Genomic DNA, 24,007 nt, shown 5'->3' with positions numbered 1-24,007 from the left:
ATTCCAGGAATCGGAAAAAAAGCTGGAGCGACATTGCAAGCTTTGAAACAAGCAACTTTGGAGCACATTCACAACGTGCACAGATTCCGGCAACATGTATACACAGATGGTTCAGTAAAACTCAACAGCTCTGCTGCTGCAGTCATCATCCTGGCACAATCTGAAGAAATCAAGTTAAGAACTTCATGTGTGACCACATCGACGGGTGCAGAACTCGCGGCGCTCCGTGCTGCACTTGATTTCATTAAGCAGAAGCCACCGCAACAATGGACAGTCTTTAGTGACTCCAAGGCAGCCCTTCAGTGCATACGAAGCCCAATGCGCCACGGACCGAATGAACAACTGGCCTCAGAAATTCGGCACATATATAATCAAAGCTATGACAAGGGACACGACATAATCTTTCAGTGGCTTCCAGGACATTGTAGCATCAGCGGGAATGACCACGCCGACGAAGCCGCGCGATCTGCACATGAAAGTGGTCAACGAGTCTCCATTCCGCTTTCGCGAACAGACGCTGCGGCTGAGCTGCGATTGATGTCCCGTGAGTGTACTTTGCCCCTGTGGGACTCAAATGTTTTCACGATGTGTCGGTTGCGTTCATTGTCTCCGGACATACGGATGCACCTCCCGCCTGGATTACTACGACGTGAACAGACCATGCTCTACCGTCTGTGGCTAGGCGTTGCCTTTACAAACACCTATGCTTTCCTCATAGGAATGGCCAACAGCCCCACGTGCGACACATGTAACACCGACGAGACGCTCGCACACATTATCTGTGTCTGCCCGCGATACAGTGCTGAGAGACAAGTGATGTGCAGAGTACTGGACCAGTTGGACAATCGTCCACTTTCAGAACTTAAAGCTTTAGGCCAATGCTCCGAAAGAACATCCGCGTTGAAGGCCTTACTCGCGCTAGTAAGGTTCTTGCGGTCTACGGGGCTTCATGACAGACTCTAAGAATGCCGCCCCCTACCGCTCTGTAGTGTACGCGCTTTGTTCGTGCTTGTCTCCCTTTCTTTCTATCACCCCCTTCTACTCTGTTTCTCTTTTTATCCCTCTTAACCCTTCCCCCTGCGCAGGGTAGCCAACCGGAACTACCTCTGGTGAACCTCCCTGCCTTTCTCTGCATTATTCTCTCTCTCTCTCTCTCTGTCGCCGTCGTCATGTCATCGTTGTCACAGTCACCGTCCTGCCATCATCCTGCCTTCGTGGGTACGCTGTGTTTTTATCAGTAACGTCATCCCATTGTCGTCATGCTGCCTTCTGCATTTCATGCACATCAATCTTTCATCACCGCGCTGTAATCATACTTTCATCATTCAATTGTGATTATACTGCACTTTTTCTGCCGTCATCGTCAGACAGTCGCTACCATGTCTCCATTGTCAGACATTGTGGTCATGCCATCATCGTCTTTACAGCCTCTTCGCCCGACTCTCTTCATGCCATCATCCTCGTGCCATCGTCGTCATATAGGTTTCGTGACATGGTCATCGGCCCGCATTTGTCATCATACACTCGCCGTCATCCAACTGTCATCATGACGTTCTCAGGCCATCGTCGTCATTCATTCGCTGTCATACCGTCGTTGAGATGCCGACGTAGTCATTCCATTTTCATCACTGAACCTTCGTGATCCGACTGTCGTCATGCCTTCGTCGTCACGCTGTCGTTTCACCATCATCATCAATTCAGTATGCTTACCGCGTTGTCATCACACCACCTTCGTCCATCCATGGATGTAATTCCTTGTTCTTCATGCTATCGTCATCATGCAATCGTTATTTTGCCGCCGTCTTCATTGCGTTATCGTTACACAGACGTTGTTAAGCATCCTTCGTCATACCGTCGACGCCATTCCGTCGTGGTTGTCATCGTCGTCATTCCCGCTTCTTCGTCTGGTTTTCGTCAAACCGCGTTGTTATCACACCGTCGTCTTACAGTAGTCGTCATTTCATTGTCCTCATGTCGTGGCTGTACCCATTGTCATAACTTACGAATGAACATTTCATTGCCATCATTTCGTAGTTCTATGAATACGATTCCTTTGTATTTCCTTTCTCATTCCATCGTAACTGCGTCGATGTCGTACAGTCGTCATGTCTCCATGCTTATGAGCGACTGTGGCGAGCGAGTGCTGTAGCAAAGTGGGACAATATCAAGGTACGCGGCATACAGTCGAAGCAACGAAAGTTTCAGAACTACCACTACACCTGGTAAATAAACGTTACTGAAGGAAAATTGAGTCACTTTAGCATACGCCAAAGAAGGCAAAAGAGAAAGCCTGCGCGCTCAAGGGACGTTCATCGTATTACTTGACATTCGCATTCAAATGCGTTGTTACGTCATACTACTTGTTTTCCCCCACGAAAGGTTATGGGTTCGAGTGCCTTAATTGACGCTGCCTTAATTAGGTGTGCTTTAATTAACTTCGTCTTAGGGCCATGCCGTCGAAGTAACCTTTGCGACCTTTATTTTAGAGCAAAGAAATAACTTTTATGCAACATATATTACGCAGGCAACAGCAGGATAGAGAATTTTTTTTTAGAATTGTCAGTTTTTACAGGAAAACTGTCTATGGCTAAGATCTGGCAGATCGTGTCCTCGCGTAGACCAACAATTTTTCATACGGGGCACGATCCCAGAGACAGTCCAATTCCAGGCCGACCCGCGGCGGATGTGAAGCACACGTTATGTACTCCTCACACATGGGCCGATCCGGAAGAAAGTACAATAGCGGGCCAACCCTCGGCGGAGCTGCAGTTCGCCATTAGCGGCCTACATACAAAGCTTCGCTAGTCATCATTCTTCACAGAGTGGAAGGGAAGTGGAAGGGCAGCACCTTAGAGTAATTCTCATTGCAATGCTAGGCGTTGTTGCCGTCATACAAAAGGAGTGCTTTAGTTGGGGCAAGCTGAAGGATATACCGAGAAAATCAAAAAGAAAAATGAAGGGAACCGTTGGTTTAAATTTTTTGCCAAAGAGCCACATGAAGAGCCATTGAAGTCCAGGAAAGCCTAGGGGAAATTGCCCATTTTTTTTACATGTGAAATTTGACCACAAAATTTAAAAGATATGAAACCGAAAAAAAGCCTCCTAGGATGGAAGAACAACCCACAACCTTTGCATGGCGCGTGTGATACTCTACCGATTGAGTAACCGCAGCAGCTGCACCCGCCCCCTTCTCACAGCCTTTGTTTACTTTCTTTGGTATTTGTGTACGCCTGATAGACCTATAGCCCTGAGAGTGTTAGCCAGTTGATGTAGAACGACTCCTAGGGATAAAAAAGTGATCGCCATCCGCCGCCATGACCGCAAGAGTAGGTGGCTCACACTCGCAGTTATACGTTTTGTACTAATACCCGAATACGCAAAAAAATATAGGTCAATCGGTACAGCGTCGCAGGCTTTATGCAAGAATTGTGGCTTCGGCTTCTACTGGGGCGAAGGTTTCATTTATTCCTGCTTCATTTACTTTTTATTTATTCATTCAACGTTGCATTCATTAAAAATCTATTGGCTTCATTTTATGCTGGCTTCATATACTGAGAAAATAATGCGCTGGTAGAATCACCAACTCATGATGCCATTGTGGCCCATGCACGGGATAGACGCAAGTCCGTTATACGTCTAAGCATGTGAATTGCTTCTCCGCGTAATTGCACGTGAATTCCGAGGGAAAATACCGAGTCTAGCAAAGTTCATTGATAATGTAATGAAAGTCAATGAGAAATCAATTGGAAAGTAAAATGAATGCAACGCAAACTGTTCGTTTGTAATATGGGGAGACAAAGATTTCGCTCAACATAGCCTTTATAGAGCGCCCCGTCAACCATTACTGCATATGGCGCCAAGGTGCAGTAAACAGCCGGAAGTGTCAGCCACTAAAGAACTAACGAAGCAGGGCGCATGGTATTTTGTGTTCCTTGCGGATCGTGGGCAACAGTGTGCATTCATATTGAAGGCGGCAGCAAATGTTCTATAAGTGGCAATATGAGCGCGAAACTTACAACAATTTTATGAGGTGATGAAAAATAAGCCGCGTAAAGCTTGAACTGAGATGCAGAGTTTCACGTCTGCACATGGTCCGGACCTACACTTACAGGGTAAGTGCTTCTCTGGTTGTTGTCTACGGACAGGCACTTTATAATTATATGTCAGAATAAAGAACATGGATTTTGGAGTGATTTTGCTTAAGAAAAGGAGACACATAAGCCCACTGGCGCTCTTTAGGTCGAGACGAAAAATGAGCTCCGTGCCTGGAATGATCATTCGCAAGAATCGCTTGTAAAGTCTACTTCATCCTTTTTCGGCTCATTGCGCTGTTCCGCGTAGTCTTCAAAAACGAAGCTTTGTTTGCCTTTGCGTGCATAGTAATTTTGATGTGTCGGGCTTCAGGCGTTCGGCTGCTCCTTCAGCATGACCATGCGCGGCCGCGGATGGAAGGAAAAGCTTGGTGAGACAGGGGACCGGGGCCACAAGGGCAAGATGAACCACTCCGTCACCATCCGATTGGATGGACCAGGTAAGCTTTGCTCTGCTGCACGTTGAACGTGTTGGCATTCTAACTTGGATAACATTTCGCGTTATAGCATAACGTAATGAAGGTGCTCTAACTTTTACGATTTCATCGCGGAAAAATTTGTACTTTTTTACTACATGGCATCGTCGTGCCATCTTTATTTATGCAAGCCTAATAAGCAGTTTGCACGTTTGTATGCGACAGTTTTCACAATGATCTTGCAGCTTACTGTAGCAGAGGGTTTGCTGAAAAGGTGTAAGGAAAGTAGCTGTCGAAATGCAGTAAGTGAACAGGCGTCAAATAAGGGACAGGCTACGGTTGTGCCCCCTTTACATATTAGGGCACACTGTTTTAAGAAAGAATGCTATTTGGTTAAACGCGACAGTTCATTCTTCACCAGACGAACTTATCAACGTGTGTTGGTTGACAAAACACGCGCCGTAAAAGTGCGCCTGGTTGTTTGAAAGGTATCGAAACCGTTGATTTTGAAGAGGCAGTGGTGTATGAACTGCCATGGTCATGTGGTAGGAAATACATAGAGCAAACGGGACGTTATCTTAATGATCGTCTAAGGGAGCATAACTTAGGTATGAAGAAGTACAGTGACAGTCATCTATGTGTTCATTGTCGGGAGTTAGGCTGATCTGCTCTGTTTACTGATTGTGCGATTCTTGCCGGGCACAAAAATAAGCATGTGTGTAACATTATGGAGTCACAGACTATCAGGTGCCGTGGTGAAAACTGTGAAAGAGCTTCGTCTATCAAAATTCTTGATAAAGAGCTAGCTTTTTTCGAAAGAGCAGTTTGAAGTGTTGACGATGATTGGCGCTTTCGCGCATGATATATGGAAATATGAATTCTCCCTTCAATGAAATGTTGAAGCTCGCGCATCGTGCTGTGTACGTCTCCTCTCTGTCTTTCTTCGCCAGCGCTGTACGTTATCCAAGCTTTGTTAGAGGAGGGCCATTCTGGAGAGCACAAACTCAGTGCAGCATGGTTACGATAATGTCTTCATCAAGCAAGGGGGCACATTTACATGTAACTTTCACGAAATATGTTAGATTATGCGTCCATGTATAACACGGCACAAGTCGAAAAGTGGTCTCACCACGATGCATAAACAACTGCTCTATATATTCTGCCAGTTTCTTCATAATATGGGTTGGAAATCGCCCCCCTTTTCGCTCGCTGTGCTCCTGTATATTAATGAAAGGATCAAAGTGCGTTTTGACGTAAGTCACCAGGCATTTTGGCTAATTTCATCCAGTACCCCAGCCCCCCTTTTTCCCCCAATTTCATGGGTAAGACACAGACCAGTGAAATTACCGCATGCTGATCGCATGCATGTTAGAATTATTCCAAATATGCGTGTAGTGTGCTTTCAAGTTTGTATATTTGATTGCAGGACATGAATGTCTCGTTAACAAGTTGTATTACATGTCCATAAACACCTTATGCAGTTTTTTTTTTGATGAAGTCATCTTTTGCGTAGCTGTGTATTCAGAATCTTGAATGTAACCCCTGAAATATGAAAGTATAACGCCATTGTGTCTTTGAGCAGCCCGTTTGCAGTGCCGCGGCAGTGGCCTCCGCTAACTGACCTCCATATATGTGTTGCACCCTTGAAAAAAATCATGTTGCTATTCTGATATATTTAATGAGAAGGTCCACGGAAAGCAGCATATAGCCAATAGAAAGACAATAGAGTTTCTGTGACGACTTTGCTATGAAATGACATAAGGTCATTAGTGTTTCTTCAGTGGCTGGTCGCTTATTTACAGACGCCGTTGCCGCCCATGTTTCTAGTTGAGAACATGGATTCATGACTTACATTAGATGACCTGAGGCCTTTCACTTCGTTTCAGCTTTGTGCAGGTTTTTCAGAACACGTTATATAGTTTTCTTTTCAAGTATGATTGACGCCCTAAACAGAATACCTAAATAACTGCGCGACTGATATTTAATATTCAACTAGCTAGTTCAAGAAAACAGGGAAAAATGTGCCTATCTCAGTTGTTTATGAAATGCCGCCCGAATTTTATGCAGCCTTGTTCGAAGTAACACCAAACTACCTACAGATGCGACTGTGTGCTCATAATACGGAATTCGTAGCTCACGGGCACGGAATTAGTATGCTGACAGTAAGAACAAATACTTAACGTGCGAATTATTTCAGCTGGCAACCCAATTACAATCAGATCGAAAACTTGTAATTATTTGGAACGCCCTCTGTACGCTTTTGTAGGAGTCAAAACAAACAGGATAAGTTGATTACGCAATGGGAATTTCTGCAACAACACAAGCACGGACGCTAGGTAGAAATCTTGAATAGCTGAACAAAATAGTCTTTTCAGAATTGCGCTGCTTTTGAAGCAAAATAGTCCAATTGTTTTGTGTGCCGTATGGAAAAGAGCACAAACCTCTTCATCTAGCATGCCATTAAATATAATTTTCGAAGCAAAATAATGCACTGTTACTTGAATCTTTTGGGTAGCTAACGCTTCCGAAATCTCCTTATACTTATACACGTAACGATGGCACACCGCAACACGTAATCCAGTGTGGTTACAGTGAATTGAAACTGTGTTGTCGCTTGGTAATTGTAGCTCGCATATATGCGTAGGCTCAAGGACATACGAAATATTTTAAAGAAGATTTACTGTACTGCACGTTTATTTTTCGTTTTCATCTTTTTTTTTGTATCACCTTGCACCAAAGATTGTGGCGGTCGTCGGCAGGAGTGACGCGTTGCTTTCTTTCTTTTTGTGTGCGCGAGTGTGCCGATGAAGAGTTCAAAAGCTCGTTACTACTATGTTCGTCGTCCGTGGTTGCCTGCTTGCTTTTCGGTGTGACTGTCACGTGGTAAAAATACCTGCTTACGTACAGCGTAGTCAGCACTCAGGAAGCAGATTCAACTAACACCGCTAGTCAGCTAGGTAAAAGCAAAGCTTGAAGCGTTAACCTTGTGAGTGCGGAATGCAATTGGTGTAGGACTGCGCCATAGATTTCTTTCATTTGTGCTATAGCTGCCTCAAGTGTGCTTGTTGTTTCATAATATTGCAGATCCGGCGTATGTGACCACGTCCATGTGCATGGTGCAAGTGGCAGTGGTGGTGCTCAAGGAGAAAAAGAACATGGCTGTCGAGTGAGTTGTGGAGTGAATCGGCTTCCTCTTCCTGTTTCAAGGCACGAGAGTGATGCCTTTGTACTGCGTTAGCTACATTTAATGAGCTGTTTTTTGTTTTCCATCGCTTGCAAGCAGCATCGCCAGTGAAGTACAGAATTTTCTACCAGAACTTATAGAAGCTTTATATCGCTCACATTAGGCCGTAGTGATAGCGACCAGCTCTTGATTGACAAGCTTCTAACTTTTTTTTATTCCTGACAATTGTCAGCTTCAAAATCAAAATAGCGGCTGCCATGGGACGAAGCCAGCAAAAAATAAAAATGAAGAATGAAACGACCAAACTGTTATCGTAAATTTCATAAATGTTCTTAATGTAATTCTCTCGGCATAGTGTTTCGAAAATAAGCAAGTTTTACCCATTCTACTACTTTTGACAAGGCCTCAACGGAAGTGTTATGCCTAAGTCTGAGCTGATCCAGTCGAATGTAGTTGATGATCTATGTTGGTAGCCTTTTCTATTCTACCAGTGCTAGTCACCGCGCTTCCTTTATCTTGGTTAGGTTATAGTCTTGTCCTAGGTTCGTGTGCTTTCTGGATCGGCAAAACATATTGTCTTGCTATTCTGATGCATGAATGGTAGGATATTCTTCGTAAAGGTGTACGAAACAAGCTAACACTTATACATCGCGCTTCTGAAAAAGGAAATGTGCTGCGCCAGATATCTCGAAATGGTACTTTGAATTTTTTATATTTCGAATGTAATTTTTCCATCTTTCTTGGTTCACGTACTTTTTCTTAGGATATAGCGGCATGTGTGAAAATAATGTCACGTGAAGTCATAAGGTGGATACCCTGCATACATTATTAAGTGATTGAAGATCATGGAGCCCTCGAGGCATATGAATGGGCATTCGGTTTATTAGGTTCAACGCAATGGCCTGGGTGTTGTTTTTCACCAGTGCCAGCAGCCGCACTGCCTTTAGCCGGGTTCTTTTCCGAGTGAGGCCGGCACCTGCCTCGGGCAAAGGGCGTCGTGCAAGTGCTTTTTGCTCCCACAAAAACACGGACCTTTACAAGTTCAACCGATTGAACTTGATGTGGTGTCATGCGAACTTTTGCCCATTCTCCTATTTGCACTTTAGAGCCTATCTTCCGTGGCGTTGTCAAATAGCACAAAGGCGAAAACACACGCATGCTTGGGCACGCGCCTACGCGCGTCGGTCGTGGAGACCGTGACGCGTCGAGATGATGAGACCTACCTATATATGCCAGCTGAACTGTAGCACTGGTGTATGTTGGGCGTGTTGGTATTCGAACTTGGATAATATTGCAGCGCTTGTCTATGAGGACCGAGGCGAGACGCATACAGCGCAAATGTCGTGTCAGCATCGTGCTGCCTACGTCTCCCCTCTGTCTTCCTTCGCCAGCGCTAAAATGTTATTCAACAACGTCAGATACTTGTCCAAGCATCGGAAGGTGCTCGTCAGCGCCACCAATCAGGGGTCGCGGCACTACCCGCCCAGCTGCCGAGGCGTCCGGTGACAGCTGCGGATTTGCAAAAAGCCAGTGCCTATGATCACCCGGTTTCTCAAGAAGCATGATAGGGGTCTTTATTGTAGGCCGACGGTGGTGCCGCAGTGACTGAGACCGCGAATGCTAACGACATCGACCGTTGTTTCGACGGTCCTTACTATTGTCTATGAGCGAACATATTGCTTCGGTATCACGATTCGCACAACGCATGTGGTTGTATATACAAGTATGTTTAGTTGTGCCTAAATTGAAATCAAACATGTTTCCGAAGATGAAATGCATCAGCTTCAGCCTTCGCCAGCAGCACATATACGGCGCACATTCAACGTCGGTACGTTGTCGTTCTCGAAGGCTGCCATTTGCACTCGCAAATGTGACAACGTACGTGGGTGTTTCTGCGCGTATTCTTATACTGGCGCATCATTTAATTTTTTAGGTGCACTGTTTAATTGTTTACTGAACTGGCAACAGATGTGGCTCCCTCGACACAGCATCGTAAACAACCACTCCGTCGATGTCAGTACTAGACATCAGCATATCCGCGATACAACTATGCATTCTCTAAACAAGTTATCACACGCGCAAATTCTTGCCTCAAGTCTACTGTATCGAACATATTAATTGTATGGATGAAAATAAAACGACCGATAGTAAATACCCATTAACAAGCGCCTGTTATACGGTTTCTCGGCGCGGTTTTCAAAGGAGTCTGGTCGCTTACTTGTGCGAATATGTGTGTTGTGCTATGTCGTGATATTATTACAGATCATGAAGATGTGCTTTGCATTATATTTGAAGCAAACTATGAGTAGTCGCTGTACATCCCGGTGTAAATAAGGGCGCCACTCGGCGGGCATCGGCACACTTCTGAAAAATTGTGCGTGCTTTTCAAATCGACATAGAAATACGGAAAGCAGTGCTCCAAGACATCTTACGAGAATTATGTGAAACGCTTTCTTGAGATAAAGTGCACCACCTAAAGTAACAATCGGTAGGTTGCACCACCGCGACAATGCACACGGCGACGTGCGGCAACGCGATGCATGCCGACGTGTTCCGATTGCTTTGTGCGGTTGGCGCTTGACAGACTGCTTTCCAAAGCGGAAAGATGGCTCGGATCAGCGCTGTAAACCGCCGACTACTTTGGCACAATCCTCTCATAATGTCCCTCTAAATTTTACGGGAAGGTGTGCTGGTTGCACGCAGTATGTTTGAGCGTGATGAGTACATGCAGTTGCGTGATATCGCAGGGGCGGAGTGCTCAGCCCGGGAGTGGCCCTGGATGGGACATCGTACCTGGACAGGATTCAGCAACGTGGCTTCCACATGGCTGTGGTATCTCAGCGAGATTGAAGAACGCACGTCACCAGCACCAGGGGCATTCCTTTCGCAGTGATGGTGGTTGCTGAGATAGTGATGACGCTATCATTAAGATTACGTTTCGGCTGGTGGGTTCAGCCTAGCAACCTATTCCTGCAATTGCTCCCCGGGATCGTCGACTTCAGGGAATAAATGTTATGACGACACGTTTCATATTCCAGTGTCTCAAACAAGCGCAAGTAGTAGTCGCGAAGCTTTTTTCAAGTATATTGTCGACTTTTATATATACCAAACGCTGCACACAGCCTTTCGGGAATCTTAACTGCAGAGCATCAGAAAAACAGTTACCTCCGCAAGTAGTGGAGAGGCGAGGGACCATATCATGTGCCCTCCACTCGTCCAACAAAGAGTAAATTGCGCTCACATATTCTTGAGAGCCCAAGTAAGCTAGCGTGTAGGCTACACCCATTACGAGCAGAAAAAGTACATAGGTTACCGGGCAGCTAGCCTACTTGATTATGCAGGGCTCACGTGGCGATTTCACCTTCCAAAATAACAGAACATAGTCTCCTGTACCGCTCTGAATCATGCATCTTGTAGCCGTCTTGAAAGAATCAAAATGTGCAAAAAAGTGTACAAGCATTCGAGACGGCTACGATACATAATTTTTTTTGCACGTCGAGAGGACGTCTTGCGATATACAGCCAGAAGATGTCTTCTTACCCTGTTGTCTGTTTGCATCTTGGTTTGTCTTTCAGAATGATTAAAAAGTTTTCAACTACGTCTTATCTCATCGCAGGCCTAGTTAGAGCTCCGTTGTCATTCTCTGTAAATGGGACACGGGACAGGGAAACCCCCTAACGGTGTTAAATTATGTAGAGCGTACTAAAACAACTATAGGTACGAGGGTGCTATTCTAGAAAACTATGAATTCAGCTGTTGTTTCGTTGAATTTTTCATTGTGCAACCGGCAATGCGCGCATTTAAAAGGGAGGGAGGGAGGGAGGGGGGGGGAGGTTCGATATCGCCTGCTTTGCCCTCTACAACTGACAAGATTGTAAAGTGACGCTTCATCCTAGCCTTTACCCTTCCTTCGCTATTTCTTGTGATCAAGCGTTTCCATGAGATTCTTCTACATTGAGCGTCGAGGGAACATGAAGCGACACCTTGAATAGGAAAGAGAAAACGCCACCGTGCTTCTTCCGAAGAAAGCGATAGATGGCGAGAGCAATCCGCGCGCTTGCCCACCGTAGTATGTAGGACGCGGGAAACAGACGATACTCAAAGAGGACGCCCTCTACAACTGACAAGATTGTCAAGTGACGCTTCATCCTAGCCTTTTCCCTTCCTTCGCTATTTCTTGCGATCAAGCGTTTCCATGAGATTCTTCTACATTGAGCGTCGAGGGAACATGAAGCGACACCTTGAATAGGAAAGAGAAAACGCCACCGCGCTTCTTCCGAAGGAAGCGATAGATGGCGAGAGCAATCCGCGCGCTTGCCCACCGTAGTATGTAGGACGCGGGAAACAGACTATACTCAAAGAGGACGTCCATCAAAAATTCACGGTGCAAGCGTCGTCCCTGTCGCGCTTCACATCCACTGATGAACCTGTAAGTGCGTTGATCTAGGTACAGATTCTTCGGTGATCGACACATTGCGGGAATTCGTCGACAAAGGCACAGCGCAATGTGCACGCGCTGTGCGGTAACAACCTCTGTTAGATGGGGAGCAACACTGAAAACAGGGAACCTTGTCAAAATTAGCGCCGAGAACTTGTGCAACACGATTCACATCTAGAACCTACCGGTATTATAAATATTTCTGAGACCTACCGTGCTCCCCCCCCGGCACCCACGCCCTAAATATTTTTTACGTGAAACTTCCATAGAATCGGTCAGAGGGGGTCGCTTGCTAAAACTACTTGTAACAAAAATGTGTTATATAAGAATAGTTTATATATGCACAACTGCATAACCTACGCGCTTTAATTTGCTGCCGTTGTGTAGAGGAAAGTAGCCATTATGCGATCATGCATGTGTCACGTGAACATGCGGCACCGTTGTTAGTGAACGCCTGACGCAATAGCGGATAAATTTAGCCTCTTGCTAGAAACGAGCATGTGTTGCTAGAACGTGAACATGTCTACCCGGCTTCATGTTTAGGCTCCTCTGGCCTCCTTGAAACCATTGGATTCAGGCATAGCATGGAAAAGTAAACGTGCGCAATAGGGATTAGTAAGAGGCGATTGGTAGTTTGGTTGCAGGAAAGTAGGGAGACCACAAAAAACGAAGGCTTATCAAAACAGACTATCTAGTAATGGCTAACACGGTTTGACGTTGCGAATTCTTTGTGTTTCTGTATTCTCTCAAAAATATACGTAGGATATTAGGGCAAAGATTACGAGAACACGAGCTTGGCGCCGGAAAACACACACACACACACACACACACACACACACACACACACACACACACACACACACACACACACACACACACACACACACACACACACACACACACACACACACACACACACACACACACACACACACACACACACACACACACACACACACACACACACACACATATATATATATATATATATATATATATATATATGTGCGTGCACTGATAGAAGTTAGTACATACGATTGTGAGTACGTAGCCTGAAAAATTATTGCTGCGAGAGTATGATTGAATATGCACAGATAGCGCCATTCTAGCTATGCTCATTCGCGTTAGCCAAACACATTTCTGGAGCAGGGTCTAGCGAAACTGAGGAATGCAAAGTGCGCTACGGAAACAGGTCCCGCAAATCAAAGGCGACTAAGTACATCGAGTGGCCCACGCCATAGATTCGGTGCGACATTAAGGAAAGAGTCATTATAATTAAATCACTGATCGCTGGCACAATGACAAGCGGGATCGGGAACAACGCTTCCTTCGGATGGTGTTTCGACGGACGTTTGCCCGAAATAATTATTATCACGATGCACGAATATGAACAATTGCAAATGTAATCCCTTTAGGATGGGTCACGTTCGCAGTTGCGTACACGAATAACCTACGCCACCTGCATGTCAGTGTGAACTTGTACTGAATAGCATTGTATCTTTCCTCCCTCCATCGTCCGTAGTACAAAATTATGTTCTTCGCAAACCCTTCATTGGTTATATTTTCTTGAAGAAAGTATGTAATTTTTCGTATTCAGCAAGTTTACTGTAATAAAAACGATATGCGGATTCTCACATGTGCTGTTATTGCGCAAGTTCACGAGTGTGAGTAAGTAGCCCAAAAAATTATTAAATTATTGCTGCGACAGCTATGCTCATCCGCACTATCCAAATACATTTCATCAGCAACGTCTAACGAAAATGAGGAATGCAAGGTGCCCCATGGAAACAGGCTCCGAAAATCAATGACGACTAGGCAAAACGATCGGCCCAGGCCATACATTTGGTGTGACATTAAGGGAGCAGACATTATAATTGAATCACTGTTCGCTGGCACCACGACGAGCGGGATGGGGAGCAACGCTTCCTCCTGATGGCGGTTCGATGGACGTTTGCCCGCAGCATTATTATCACGATGCATGAGCATCGTGATAACCCCTTTAGGATCCGATCCCTTTAGGATGAGTTGCACGTTCGCAGAAGTTGAATATACGAATAACCTACGCCATATACATGTCAGTGCAAAGTTGTAATGAATGGCATTGTATCTTGCCTGCCTCCATCGTCCCTTGTACAAAATTATGTTCTTCGCAAACGCTTTACTGGCTATATTTTCTTGAAAAAAGCATATGGTTTCTCGTATTCAGCCAGTTTACTGTAATAATAACGCTATGTGGACTCTCACATGTGCTGTTATCGCGCAAGCTCCTTTTTAAGGTCTCATATGTGTTCTGCAGCTAAGATTGCGGAGGCATGCCCAAAATTGGCTGCTGGTTTCCTATTATATTGTGAGCAAGAACTTGAACAACCTATTCCCCAGCAACAGCTATTGTTATGGCGTAACACCCAAGTGTTCTGGGCAACGTGGTTGCGCAAGCGAATACACCTGGTTTACAAGACGTTTTACAAAACAAAGCGCAGTTGCACTATTACCACAGTGCTGCTGGCAAAGTAACGATTTATATCACTGAATGACCAAGATCAGGGCCTGCGACTACCATTAATACTACAGATTAGATTTTGGCGCCACTTCAATCCTGCAGACCCTGCAACAATGTTTAGAGCAACAAAATGAGAGGCATTAGACCTTCAATATGGGATATTTGGGCGCAGCGCACGGCGTAATTCAATTTTGGCAAGAACTGCAAAACATCACCGAGAACTATTCTCGCGAATGACAGAACTGAAGAAAGGCACGTTTCGTTGATGAGATTGCCAGGTCTGCTGGAGTGAGAGCAAACACTACAGCCGTACGGTGGCCTGGGCTGACGCGCAAAGGTTTTCCAAATTAAATTTTCTCAGTTTCGTGCTTTCTGGGCTGTCACTTCTCATATTCGTGTATTGCCTGTCTAACTTATCAAGCGAGCAGTATGTTAAAGAAATAAAGCGTTAATAAAAATTACTTAGTACGCAAGCAATAATGGATTGTTTGCTGGCGCATCGCATCAACTATAGACCCATATTTGATCACGTGGTAACGCGCCCATTGCTTGCATCAGGGGCCCTATAACGTAAAACTATTCCAAGCTTTTCTATTCCAATTCTGCAATCAGCCCTCAGCGATTGGTTAAAAACTTTTTTGGACCACTCTCAATTCGCCTGTCTGTCACGCGACGTCACGAAAACCGCGATAGCTCCCCATATGATATGACGTGTACACGCTAATTATGCATGATTTCACCGAGCAAAAGCAAAATAGTTATTTCTGATTCGACGCCTTTTTGCCATTAGCCCTTGGCTATTGGTCAAAAGCTTTCGGGTTGCACCCACTTCCACTGCCTGTCACGCGACGTCACAAGACGGCAAAAACTCATCGCGTCAAAGTGACGTGTCCGCGCTAAAGATGCATTAATATGCCGAAAAGAATTGAATTTTCTTTTGAATAGCCGCAGGCTGCCTCGTTCCAAAAGGAATAAAGGATTGCTGCCGCCGATCGCTCAGGCACTCGGTAGTCGCACCTGCCGAAGAGCCTGGATTTATTTGCGTATAATAATACTGTTTGCGCGGCCGTATAACGTTTTGGAGCACTTTCGGCCCATTTACGACCTCGTTCTGCCAATTCTTCTTTGCTGAGGATCCGTTTTAGTGTCATTCTCAAGCTTACGTTGCATGCCGCCGCGATTTTCGACCAGGCACTGCAAGCTAAGTAAGGGAAAGCGGAACAATCGCAGACGCCAGCAGCACCCTCTTCATCCCGTTATCAATTTTCAGTGCAGTGGCTCAGCCCCATCGCCTCCCTCTCCACTTGAGCGTGCTCCTCGCCTCTTGTCAGCCAACTAGATAAGACAAGCCGCTCAGTGTAGACAATGTTATTCGTTTTTCAAGCAAACAAAAGTGACCTCCTATGAACGAGGAGAGCATTTGATTGGTCTGTTCACACAACCCTGCGGGTCACCGCCCGATGCTTGCGTTGGCGGCTACGCAAATTTGACGTCAGGAGATTGGAATAAAAACATATTGGAATGGTTTTACGTTATAGGGCCCCAGGTGCGTCCGTTGCGTCCGTTTTACAATGTATGTGCATGACGGCCCCTGGTGTGGTTCAGAACATCTATGTTTCGGCTGGTATCTTCGATGGTAACTGCGCTGACGACACGAAGGTGTGGCAACAGCTTCAGAAGACGAGTGCTACTAAAGCTCATTGCGCCTTGTCCAAACGGTGCGAGATGCGTACACGGTGTTTATATAAGAAGGGGGTGACAAATCTATTCCAAGGTATCCAAACTTTCCGCTTCCGAATTGAATCAGGACCAGCGTTCTTCCTCACCATTATTTGTCAATCACTTTGAAGCAGTGGTCTCTCATGTTTCTGACTTACTAAAGTTCCTGGGGGCGGCGACTAGCACATTTTTATTGTCTGCCTAATCGCTCACGTGTGGTCTCAGGTGCAGTAGGCTTGTTCTTTGAATGTAGTTGTTCCGTACTTGTAATAGATTGTGGCAGACTTATTATCTCTGGTCACTCACTTACTCTGTGGACCGTCACGAAACGTTCAGCTTCGAATATTTGTGTGGTGTCGTTGTAGTCACCGCTGCTTCGGTGCACTGATTCTAGAGTTCACCCACTCCCTTATTCTTGAGACGTGCGCAACTGAGCTAGTGTAAAATTGATTGCGAATTGGGGTCGATGTGTGCTGATAACAAGCGAGGAACTGCATACCGGGAAGCGGCGCTGCTCCCTTTGTCACCGTATAACGAGCGGCACTAAATCTTGCCGACGTTCCGCGGTTGAATCCGCGGTTGAAGTCCTTTTTTTTTGACGTTAGCGGTGCACCACTGACGGATGAGTGAATTTCTTTTATGCTCAAAGAAAGCAATGTATCGCGAAACGCCGGAACGACAGCCAGTTCATGTCCAGCAGAGGTGCGTGAACTTGGGTAAAATACTGAGTATACTCATTATTACCTCAGGCACTATATTTGCCGCCTACTACTGAACACGCCTTCCCTCTACCGCTTCACACTTTGCAGCCATAATTAAGCACAACGTGTTAGGAATCACCCAGCTGCACATCACGGCAGCTGATCACACAGTAGCAGTGTAGAAGCGGTAATAGTTTCGCATTTGTGCGCCTTCGTCAGAGGCAACGTGCCGCGCGCCCCGAAAGTGCCGTCTCGTTCCTTTAGCGCAATATCTTCCACGAATATAGTCTAAACAAAAGCTCGGAAACGGCCGCATTTGCTGACTCTACGAAGAGAAATGCCTTTGTTGAAACGTTGGCTTCAGAGACCTTCCTTAATCTCTAAGTGTCAATCAATTAAATCCTGATTATGAACCTTTCTGACGTGTAATACAAACGGGGGCTCGTGGGCCCAGGGCTCAACACACAGCGAGAAAGGCATGGAGAACTGACGTTGCTAGCTCCCTTCTCTGCCAGGGTGCGCGAGAGCACAAAACACAACAATACATACAACACTTAAACAAGTCTATAGCAGGCTTCGCGATTATATCTTAGTCGTCCGTGTCTACGGGGCAAAGTTCGCTGTCGTAAAGTGTCCGCTCTCACCCGACGGGCGACTAACTCACGCGCAGAACCACAGTGGTGTCCTCAGGGTACTCCAAATACCCGCAGCTGTGTCGTCTAGAGGAGCTGCCACGCCCCGGCACCGGGAAAGAGGGCGCAGAATACGCTCACCGCTTTGGGTTCTAGGAGCGTGACAGCCCCGTTGGGGCCGAGCTCTACGCGTTCCTGCCAGCGTAACAGGGCCGGAAGCACATCCATTGTAAGCACATCCTTCGCAGTGCTCGTTCACTCGGTTACGAGGATGACGAGGGAGGACACTGGCGCCAGCGCTCACCGGAATAAGGGACGCCTAAGAGCTATGCTCTAAAATATTTCTGTGAAGACGAGCAGGAAAAAAATGTATTTCAACAAAGCATTTGGGACCTACCAAGTCCCCTGGGTCCCCGCACGACCCCACTGCAATCAAGCGTTCAAGCGTAATATACATGACGCTGGCAGCCCGGCTGGCGGTGATCTTCTGCCTTGCCGAGCCCGTGCAGTACCGTCCTTGCCGAGTACGAGTCCTCCCAGGTTTGGAGTATGAGTGAAAACTCAGTGATCGTGCAGACCTATGCTCCACGCCATCGAAACACATCTATAGGTGAGCGCTTACCGAAACTTTGAAACGAAAATCAATGACTACTTAAATTATCCAGGCAAGGTGAGCGACTCATACCAGACATTCGGCCGGAGATCAAGGAAACAGTCATTATAATTACATGACTGGTGGCTGGTACATGACGAGCGGGGTCAGGAGCGACGTTTCTTCCTGCTGGCATGATGGTGGACGTTTCAAGCAAGACTTTTTCTGATGACACATTAGCATGAACAATTACAAAAGCGATGCATAGACGGAGTGGTACTTCGCAGGACTTGCTAACAAATGTTTTCGAAGAGCCTGCGTCTTATAGATGGCAATGGGTAAATGTAAATAATTGAACTTCTTTCTCACTTGCATCGTCGCAATCAGTGCCTAATGTTCTACGTACACAGCTTAATTGGAAATATGTTTCGTTAGGATGTATGCGGTTTGTCATAGTGCCTGAATTTACCGTCATACTAACGCTATTCGGACTCACAGATGTATAGCTGTCGCGTAAGAGAGCAAATAAACCTGTATTATGAGCAAGCGTATTTTGCACGTTAAGTGGCTGGACTCCTTATTCCAGATGGCCTCGGGCCGTGGCCATCACCCGTGGCCGTCCGATCAAGCTGCGCCGTCTCTTCCAGACCGGGTCTCATAGCTGCCCACTGCTATTCGGTTGATATTTGGGCGTCTAAGGTGCCATGTTTTGCTTCACATCCCCATATTATATGGCTCAGGGTGGCTTTGTAAAGCCGGTTTAGGGGGCTTTATAAATATGGTATCGAAAGTTAGCAGAATCTATTGGTACAAAAGAAGAGTAAAGGCGTCAGGAATTTCTTTTGTTCTCTTTACAAAGCGAATACCTTTTTTTTGTTTCTTTCGTGCGTTTTTGTACTTGGTCGGTGGTCGTTGCTCATAATCAGAAAAGTTCGTTTGTTCATTCGTTGGTCCGTTCACTCTGACGCAATTGACCATCATCGGCTATGGCTACTGCACATTTTTTTTTCGGGGGGGGGGGGTGCGCAACGCCACTTAGGGACGCTAATACTGAGCCCTTCTGAAACTGCTGTGTCCCGGCTTTGTGGCGTGGTCTCGCATGCACTTGATGAATGAAAGTCGTTGCGTAAAATATTTTGGTGAACGCCTTTGGGTCACCTTCACCCTTTTGTTACTTTCCACTTAATGAGATTTATTACAAACAACAGTCTTTGGACAAGATGCTTAAAGAACGAGTAAAATCTCTATGGGTTTATTTACTGTTTCAAATTAAAGGCTCTCCGCATTGACTGTCTGTCATGATAGAAGCAGTGTGCGCAGTAGCTTGAAGATTGTTAAGCATATGTAATAATGGCGTTTGCAGCGACCCACGTAATGGCTTTGCGCAGGTGAGCAGCAACTACAGAAAAACGTGGGCACGGGAACAACTGCGTGCAGATTAGTGCTGCATGGGTTCGGCAACTCTGCATAGACTGTAGCTATGAAATCGCAAAATAAGCACTCTGTACAGCCCCAACATTGAAGTCACTGTCGAAATCCACCTTTTCCCTAGCAAGAGATTTGAAAAACTGAGCAATGGAAGTCAGTTTTCTATTGATAAATCTTGACATCTGAGTGAGGCTGTCAACATGTGTCTTTATGGAGACTAGAAAGGTGTTACAATGTAAAAATGTTGTCGAGTGTCAAGATTTTGTGTTCGGACTCATAATTTGAGAACTTGACCTGCGTTTTGTTTTTCATTGCTTGTTGTTTCGTGCTGCCAGACTATATTTGCACATTTTCAGTCGCTGCACTACAGAAGCGGAATGGAGATATAAGGCATAGGCATACTCTAAAATGTGAACTCATGTTACACAAAATACGATCAGCGCCCAAGCACTCCGTACAAGCGGTTAACGAATGAAACTGAAACGTACGGTCACAGTGTTTTTCACGGGATTAATCTCGACGGTTCATTAAATGACGCCTTGGTAGGCTGCCGCGTCCTCGGTACGCAGTTGCTGCTTGCGCTTGGCTGCACGAGCCTGTTCTTGTGCCCGGGCGCGGAGTAAACGAGCTCGTTTCCGGTTCTGCTTGCGGTGGTGCTGATAGAAAACTGCTTGTTCCTCAGGAGTACGTATGACGCTTGTCCTACCATTTCGGAGCCGCAAAGAAACTGCTGCGTTCCTGGGCTTCGACGGAGAGCAACTACGACCCTACTGGCGCAGCCAATGACGCGCCTCTTTCTGTTTCTTTTTCGCGCGTGCGCACGGGGTTGCGCCGGAGTAGCTTTCGGCGTATGGGCGAGAGAGAGACAGACGAATGGGCTAGCCATATGCAGCTTTGCTGTAAAAAGCTAACGATGCTCTTTACGAGAACAATGTAGTTTACGATGGGGATTAAACACAATACTAGCCGGCCTTGGTGAATCTACAGATAAGAGAAAAACAAAATGCGCTACAAGAAAGGAGTATGTTGGAGCATGTAGAGAAGAACTCACCCATGATCTCGTAGACTAAAGAATGCCGGGTGGCGAGCATATTAACACCTTTGTTAACGTAAAAAGTGTGTCTGGTTGCCCTATGGTCAACTGTATGACGTTCAGGCGGTGTCATGGACTCGTTGGTTGCCGACCCTTTGTCCCAAGTAAAAATTATATCTACGACAGACGGCAGCAAAAGTACATTAAATAACCATTCATAACTATTTCTGTAAAATTGTTCTGTCGCATATTTCTATGCGCCCGGGTAGTCAGAATTAACACTGTATTCAACTACGTCTTTCCTCATCGCACGTGTAGTTAAAGCTAACTGTCGTGTACAATAATTTTTTTAAAGCACTCAAGGTAACGGTGTTGCATACGGGACAAGCTTACGCCTTTGAGAGTGTGAAATATTTTAGAGTTCTGCCTGAACAGATTGAATGAAGCGCACGAATGGAAAAGGGCACAACTCCAAATTGCGAGCCAGTTTAGTACAGATGCCATGCCTCGCTCATCCCCATTTGGATAACTTGATTGCTCGCTTTCTAAAGGGAATCTATCGTTAACGGCGAAATTGATAACTTTTCTGAGGACAAATGGTCAAGAGGTCAAATAAAATTTTGGCGAGTAAGTGTGGGTTTGGACGCCGAATCGACTGCGCAGCTTTTCGAAAAAGCTATTACGTCTCTAGTTCGGTCCGCACAATTAAGGTTGTGCGGCGTCTCAGCGGTGTCACTTATACGTGGTTCTTCCAAAAGGCACTTCTGAAAGACGCTCGCATAGTCTGCCACAACTTGAAGTTTCTCTCGTTGCCAGACGGAAACCCTTTTATTTCTCGCGCTGTGATTCGAGCATTCAGCCCCTTTTTCGACGTTTAGTAATGACTCAGATCCCTATTCCCTCTGGTCTACAGTGACATTTCGTCTCACGACCAATTTCTTGCGATAGTTAGTAACCTGTTTCTTCTATCTATTTTTAATTGTTTCCTCGTCGACGCAGTGGCCACACGCAGCACTATCCTCCCATCCGATGCGGAAAGCCAATTACTTCGAAAATGGGACGCCAAGCCACAATCGGTAAAGTACCGTTGTGTTGGGTCGGAATAGTCCAGATGGAAAATGAAGTTGCAGACAGGGTCCAGTTGAGGTAGACGTGTGTGCTGCAAACAAAGTGTGTTCTTTGTCATAGTCGCCGATACAATGCACACAGGCAGTCACTCGCGACTGCGCTGGCGCCTCTTGACGACGGGCTGTTTTCGGGGGACAGTCCTGGAACGCCGACCTTTGCAGTGGTCACACCGCAAGACAATGAAGACACTCCTAAAATCGTTATGTTCATGGGGCTTATTGGATAGACTGTAGTTCTCATGGACGTTCACGACCTTGCCTGCATTTTTTCGCTTCTTTGCTTTTTCTCTTCGCTGTTCTTTCCGTCTTTCAAATCCCCTTACCCTTCCCTCGGGGCAGGGTAGCAAACCAGAATCTCATCCGGTTAACCTCCTTGCCTCTCCCATCCGGTTTATCTCTCTCTTTCTCTCTTTCTCTAAATTTTTTTAGGTTGATGTTACTTTGTTTCTTTGCCGTGTTTTGCATGGCTGTTGCGTGCTGTGGGGTCGACAGATAGCCCGGCTAAAAAAATTGGGTTGTAGGGAAGAAGAATGGCGGGCGCTGCAGCCACATCCCCAGTCGTTCGGGAGGCGCGAGCTCGAGAGTGCCTGAGCTGCTCTGGTTCAGACAGGCTGCCTTCTACTCTTGTACTGCATTCATATTAGATTCTGGTGCAGGTGCTGCGGTTTTCCCCCAACCTGGAATTACACAACCGAACTCTGCCATCCGTCATGCCTGACGACTCCAGCCCGACATCCAAATCGGTTACTCCAGCCATCGTATGTGCCGGTGCCCAGCGTCAGCGGGATCCTGATATCTTCATCAGCACCGATAAGAAACACGTTGAAGATTGGCTGGAGTCGTATGAACGCGCCAGCAACACCAACAAATGGAACGATCCCATCAAGCTCGGCAACGCGTTCTTTTATTTACCGGGCGCGCCCAGCTGTGGCTCAAAAAACACGAAGCCGATCTCCGCACGTGGGCTGGCTTCAAAACCAGCATCGCAGAAGTTTTTGGCCGCCCTGGCGTGCGCAAACTTCGCGCTGAATAATGCCTACGAAGCCGATCCCAGCAAACTGGTGAAACGTTCACCAGCTACATAGAGGTCATCGTCGACCTCTGCCGGCGTGTCAACCCGACGATGACGGAGGTGGACAAGGTACGTCACATCATGAAGGGCATTTCCGACGATGTCTTTCATATGCTGCTATCTAAAAAACCCAGTCACTGTTTCTCAGATCATTGAGCTTTGCCAGAGTTTCGACGACCTCTGCAGACAGCGTCTTCTCACGCTTCGCCCTCCTGTGTCCGGCGGAACCCTCGCGATCATGACCACGGCTCCTGAGATGGACTCCTTGCTTTGCCAGATAGAAGAGTTCATCCGTGCTGAGGTCGCTCGTCAGCTTTCGCTGCTGTCCTCAGCCACGCCACCACCTTCGCCTTTGTCGGCCAAATTTCGCCAGGTCATCCACGAGTAAGTTTGCGCAGCTCTCCCTACTGCCCGCGAGACTCCGCCGGTGCCTACTCCCATTGGTTTTGCCGAGGTCACTGCACCTTTCAGCTATGCCGAGGCTCTCGCGAGACCACCACCTCCGACCTTTGCGCAATACCCATCAGTAGTGCCACCGCGTCCAGCTCCTCACTTCATTCAGCCGCGGTACCCACACCGCAGTGGCCAATGGCGCAATCCTGACAACCGGCCAATATGTTTTGCGTGTGGTTTACCTGGCTACGTTGCATGATTTTGTCGTCGCCGCGGAACATAATACCGCCATAGCTTCGACACTGAACCATACGTTTCCTCATATCCGTCATCCTCCGCATCTCGGAACCCTGGCCAGATGTCTTCCTCCTCGGACCACCGCCCTCTTGTTGACCGCCGTTCGCCATCGCCTCGACGCGGCTCGCTTTCGCCCATGAGTCGACGTTCTTCTACGCCGGAACGGGAAAACTAATCGTCGCACGTCCAGAGGCAAGAACTGCGTCACCCACGAACCGACCAAGGCCTCTCCCCTCTCCGACTAATGTTATTGATGTATATGTGAATCGCGTTGCTGCATTCACCCTCGTTGACACTGGTGCCGCAGTTTCTATTATTAGTGCCAAACTTTGCGGTTCGCTCAGAAAAGTTACGATGCCACTGTCAAACGTGTCACTTCGTACT

General features: G+C 46.6%; 1 protein-coding gene across 2 annotated transcripts in view; it reads left to right on the top strand.

The window, feature by feature from the left end:
• The window catches only part of LOC142563670 (saccharopine dehydrogenase-like oxidoreductase), a 63,429-nt gene extending 52,706 nt beyond the window's left edge, over positions 1-10,723 (top strand). For both annotated transcript variants that reach the window (XM_075674258.1, XM_075674257.1), the window contains 3 exons: positions 4,405-4,531; positions 7,592-7,673; positions 10,439-10,723. In XM_075674258.1, the coding sequence (XP_075530373.1) occupies positions 4,405-4,531; positions 7,592-7,673; positions 10,439-10,541 (312 nt within the window). In that variant the 3' untranslated portion in view covers positions 10,542-10,723. The remainder of the gene's footprint in view (positions 1-4,404; positions 4,532-7,591; positions 7,674-10,438) is intronic.
• Positions 10,724-24,007: the final 13,284 nt, after the last annotated feature.

This window comes from Dermacentor variabilis, chromosome 11 (assembly GCF_050947875.1).
Source record: "Dermacentor variabilis isolate Ectoservices chromosome 11, ASM5094787v1, whole genome shotgun sequence".
Classification (NCBI taxonomy): Eukaryota; Metazoa; Arthropoda; class Arachnida; order Ixodida; family Ixodidae; genus Dermacentor; species Dermacentor variabilis.
This window is presented reverse-complemented; position numbering and strand designations above follow the sequence as displayed.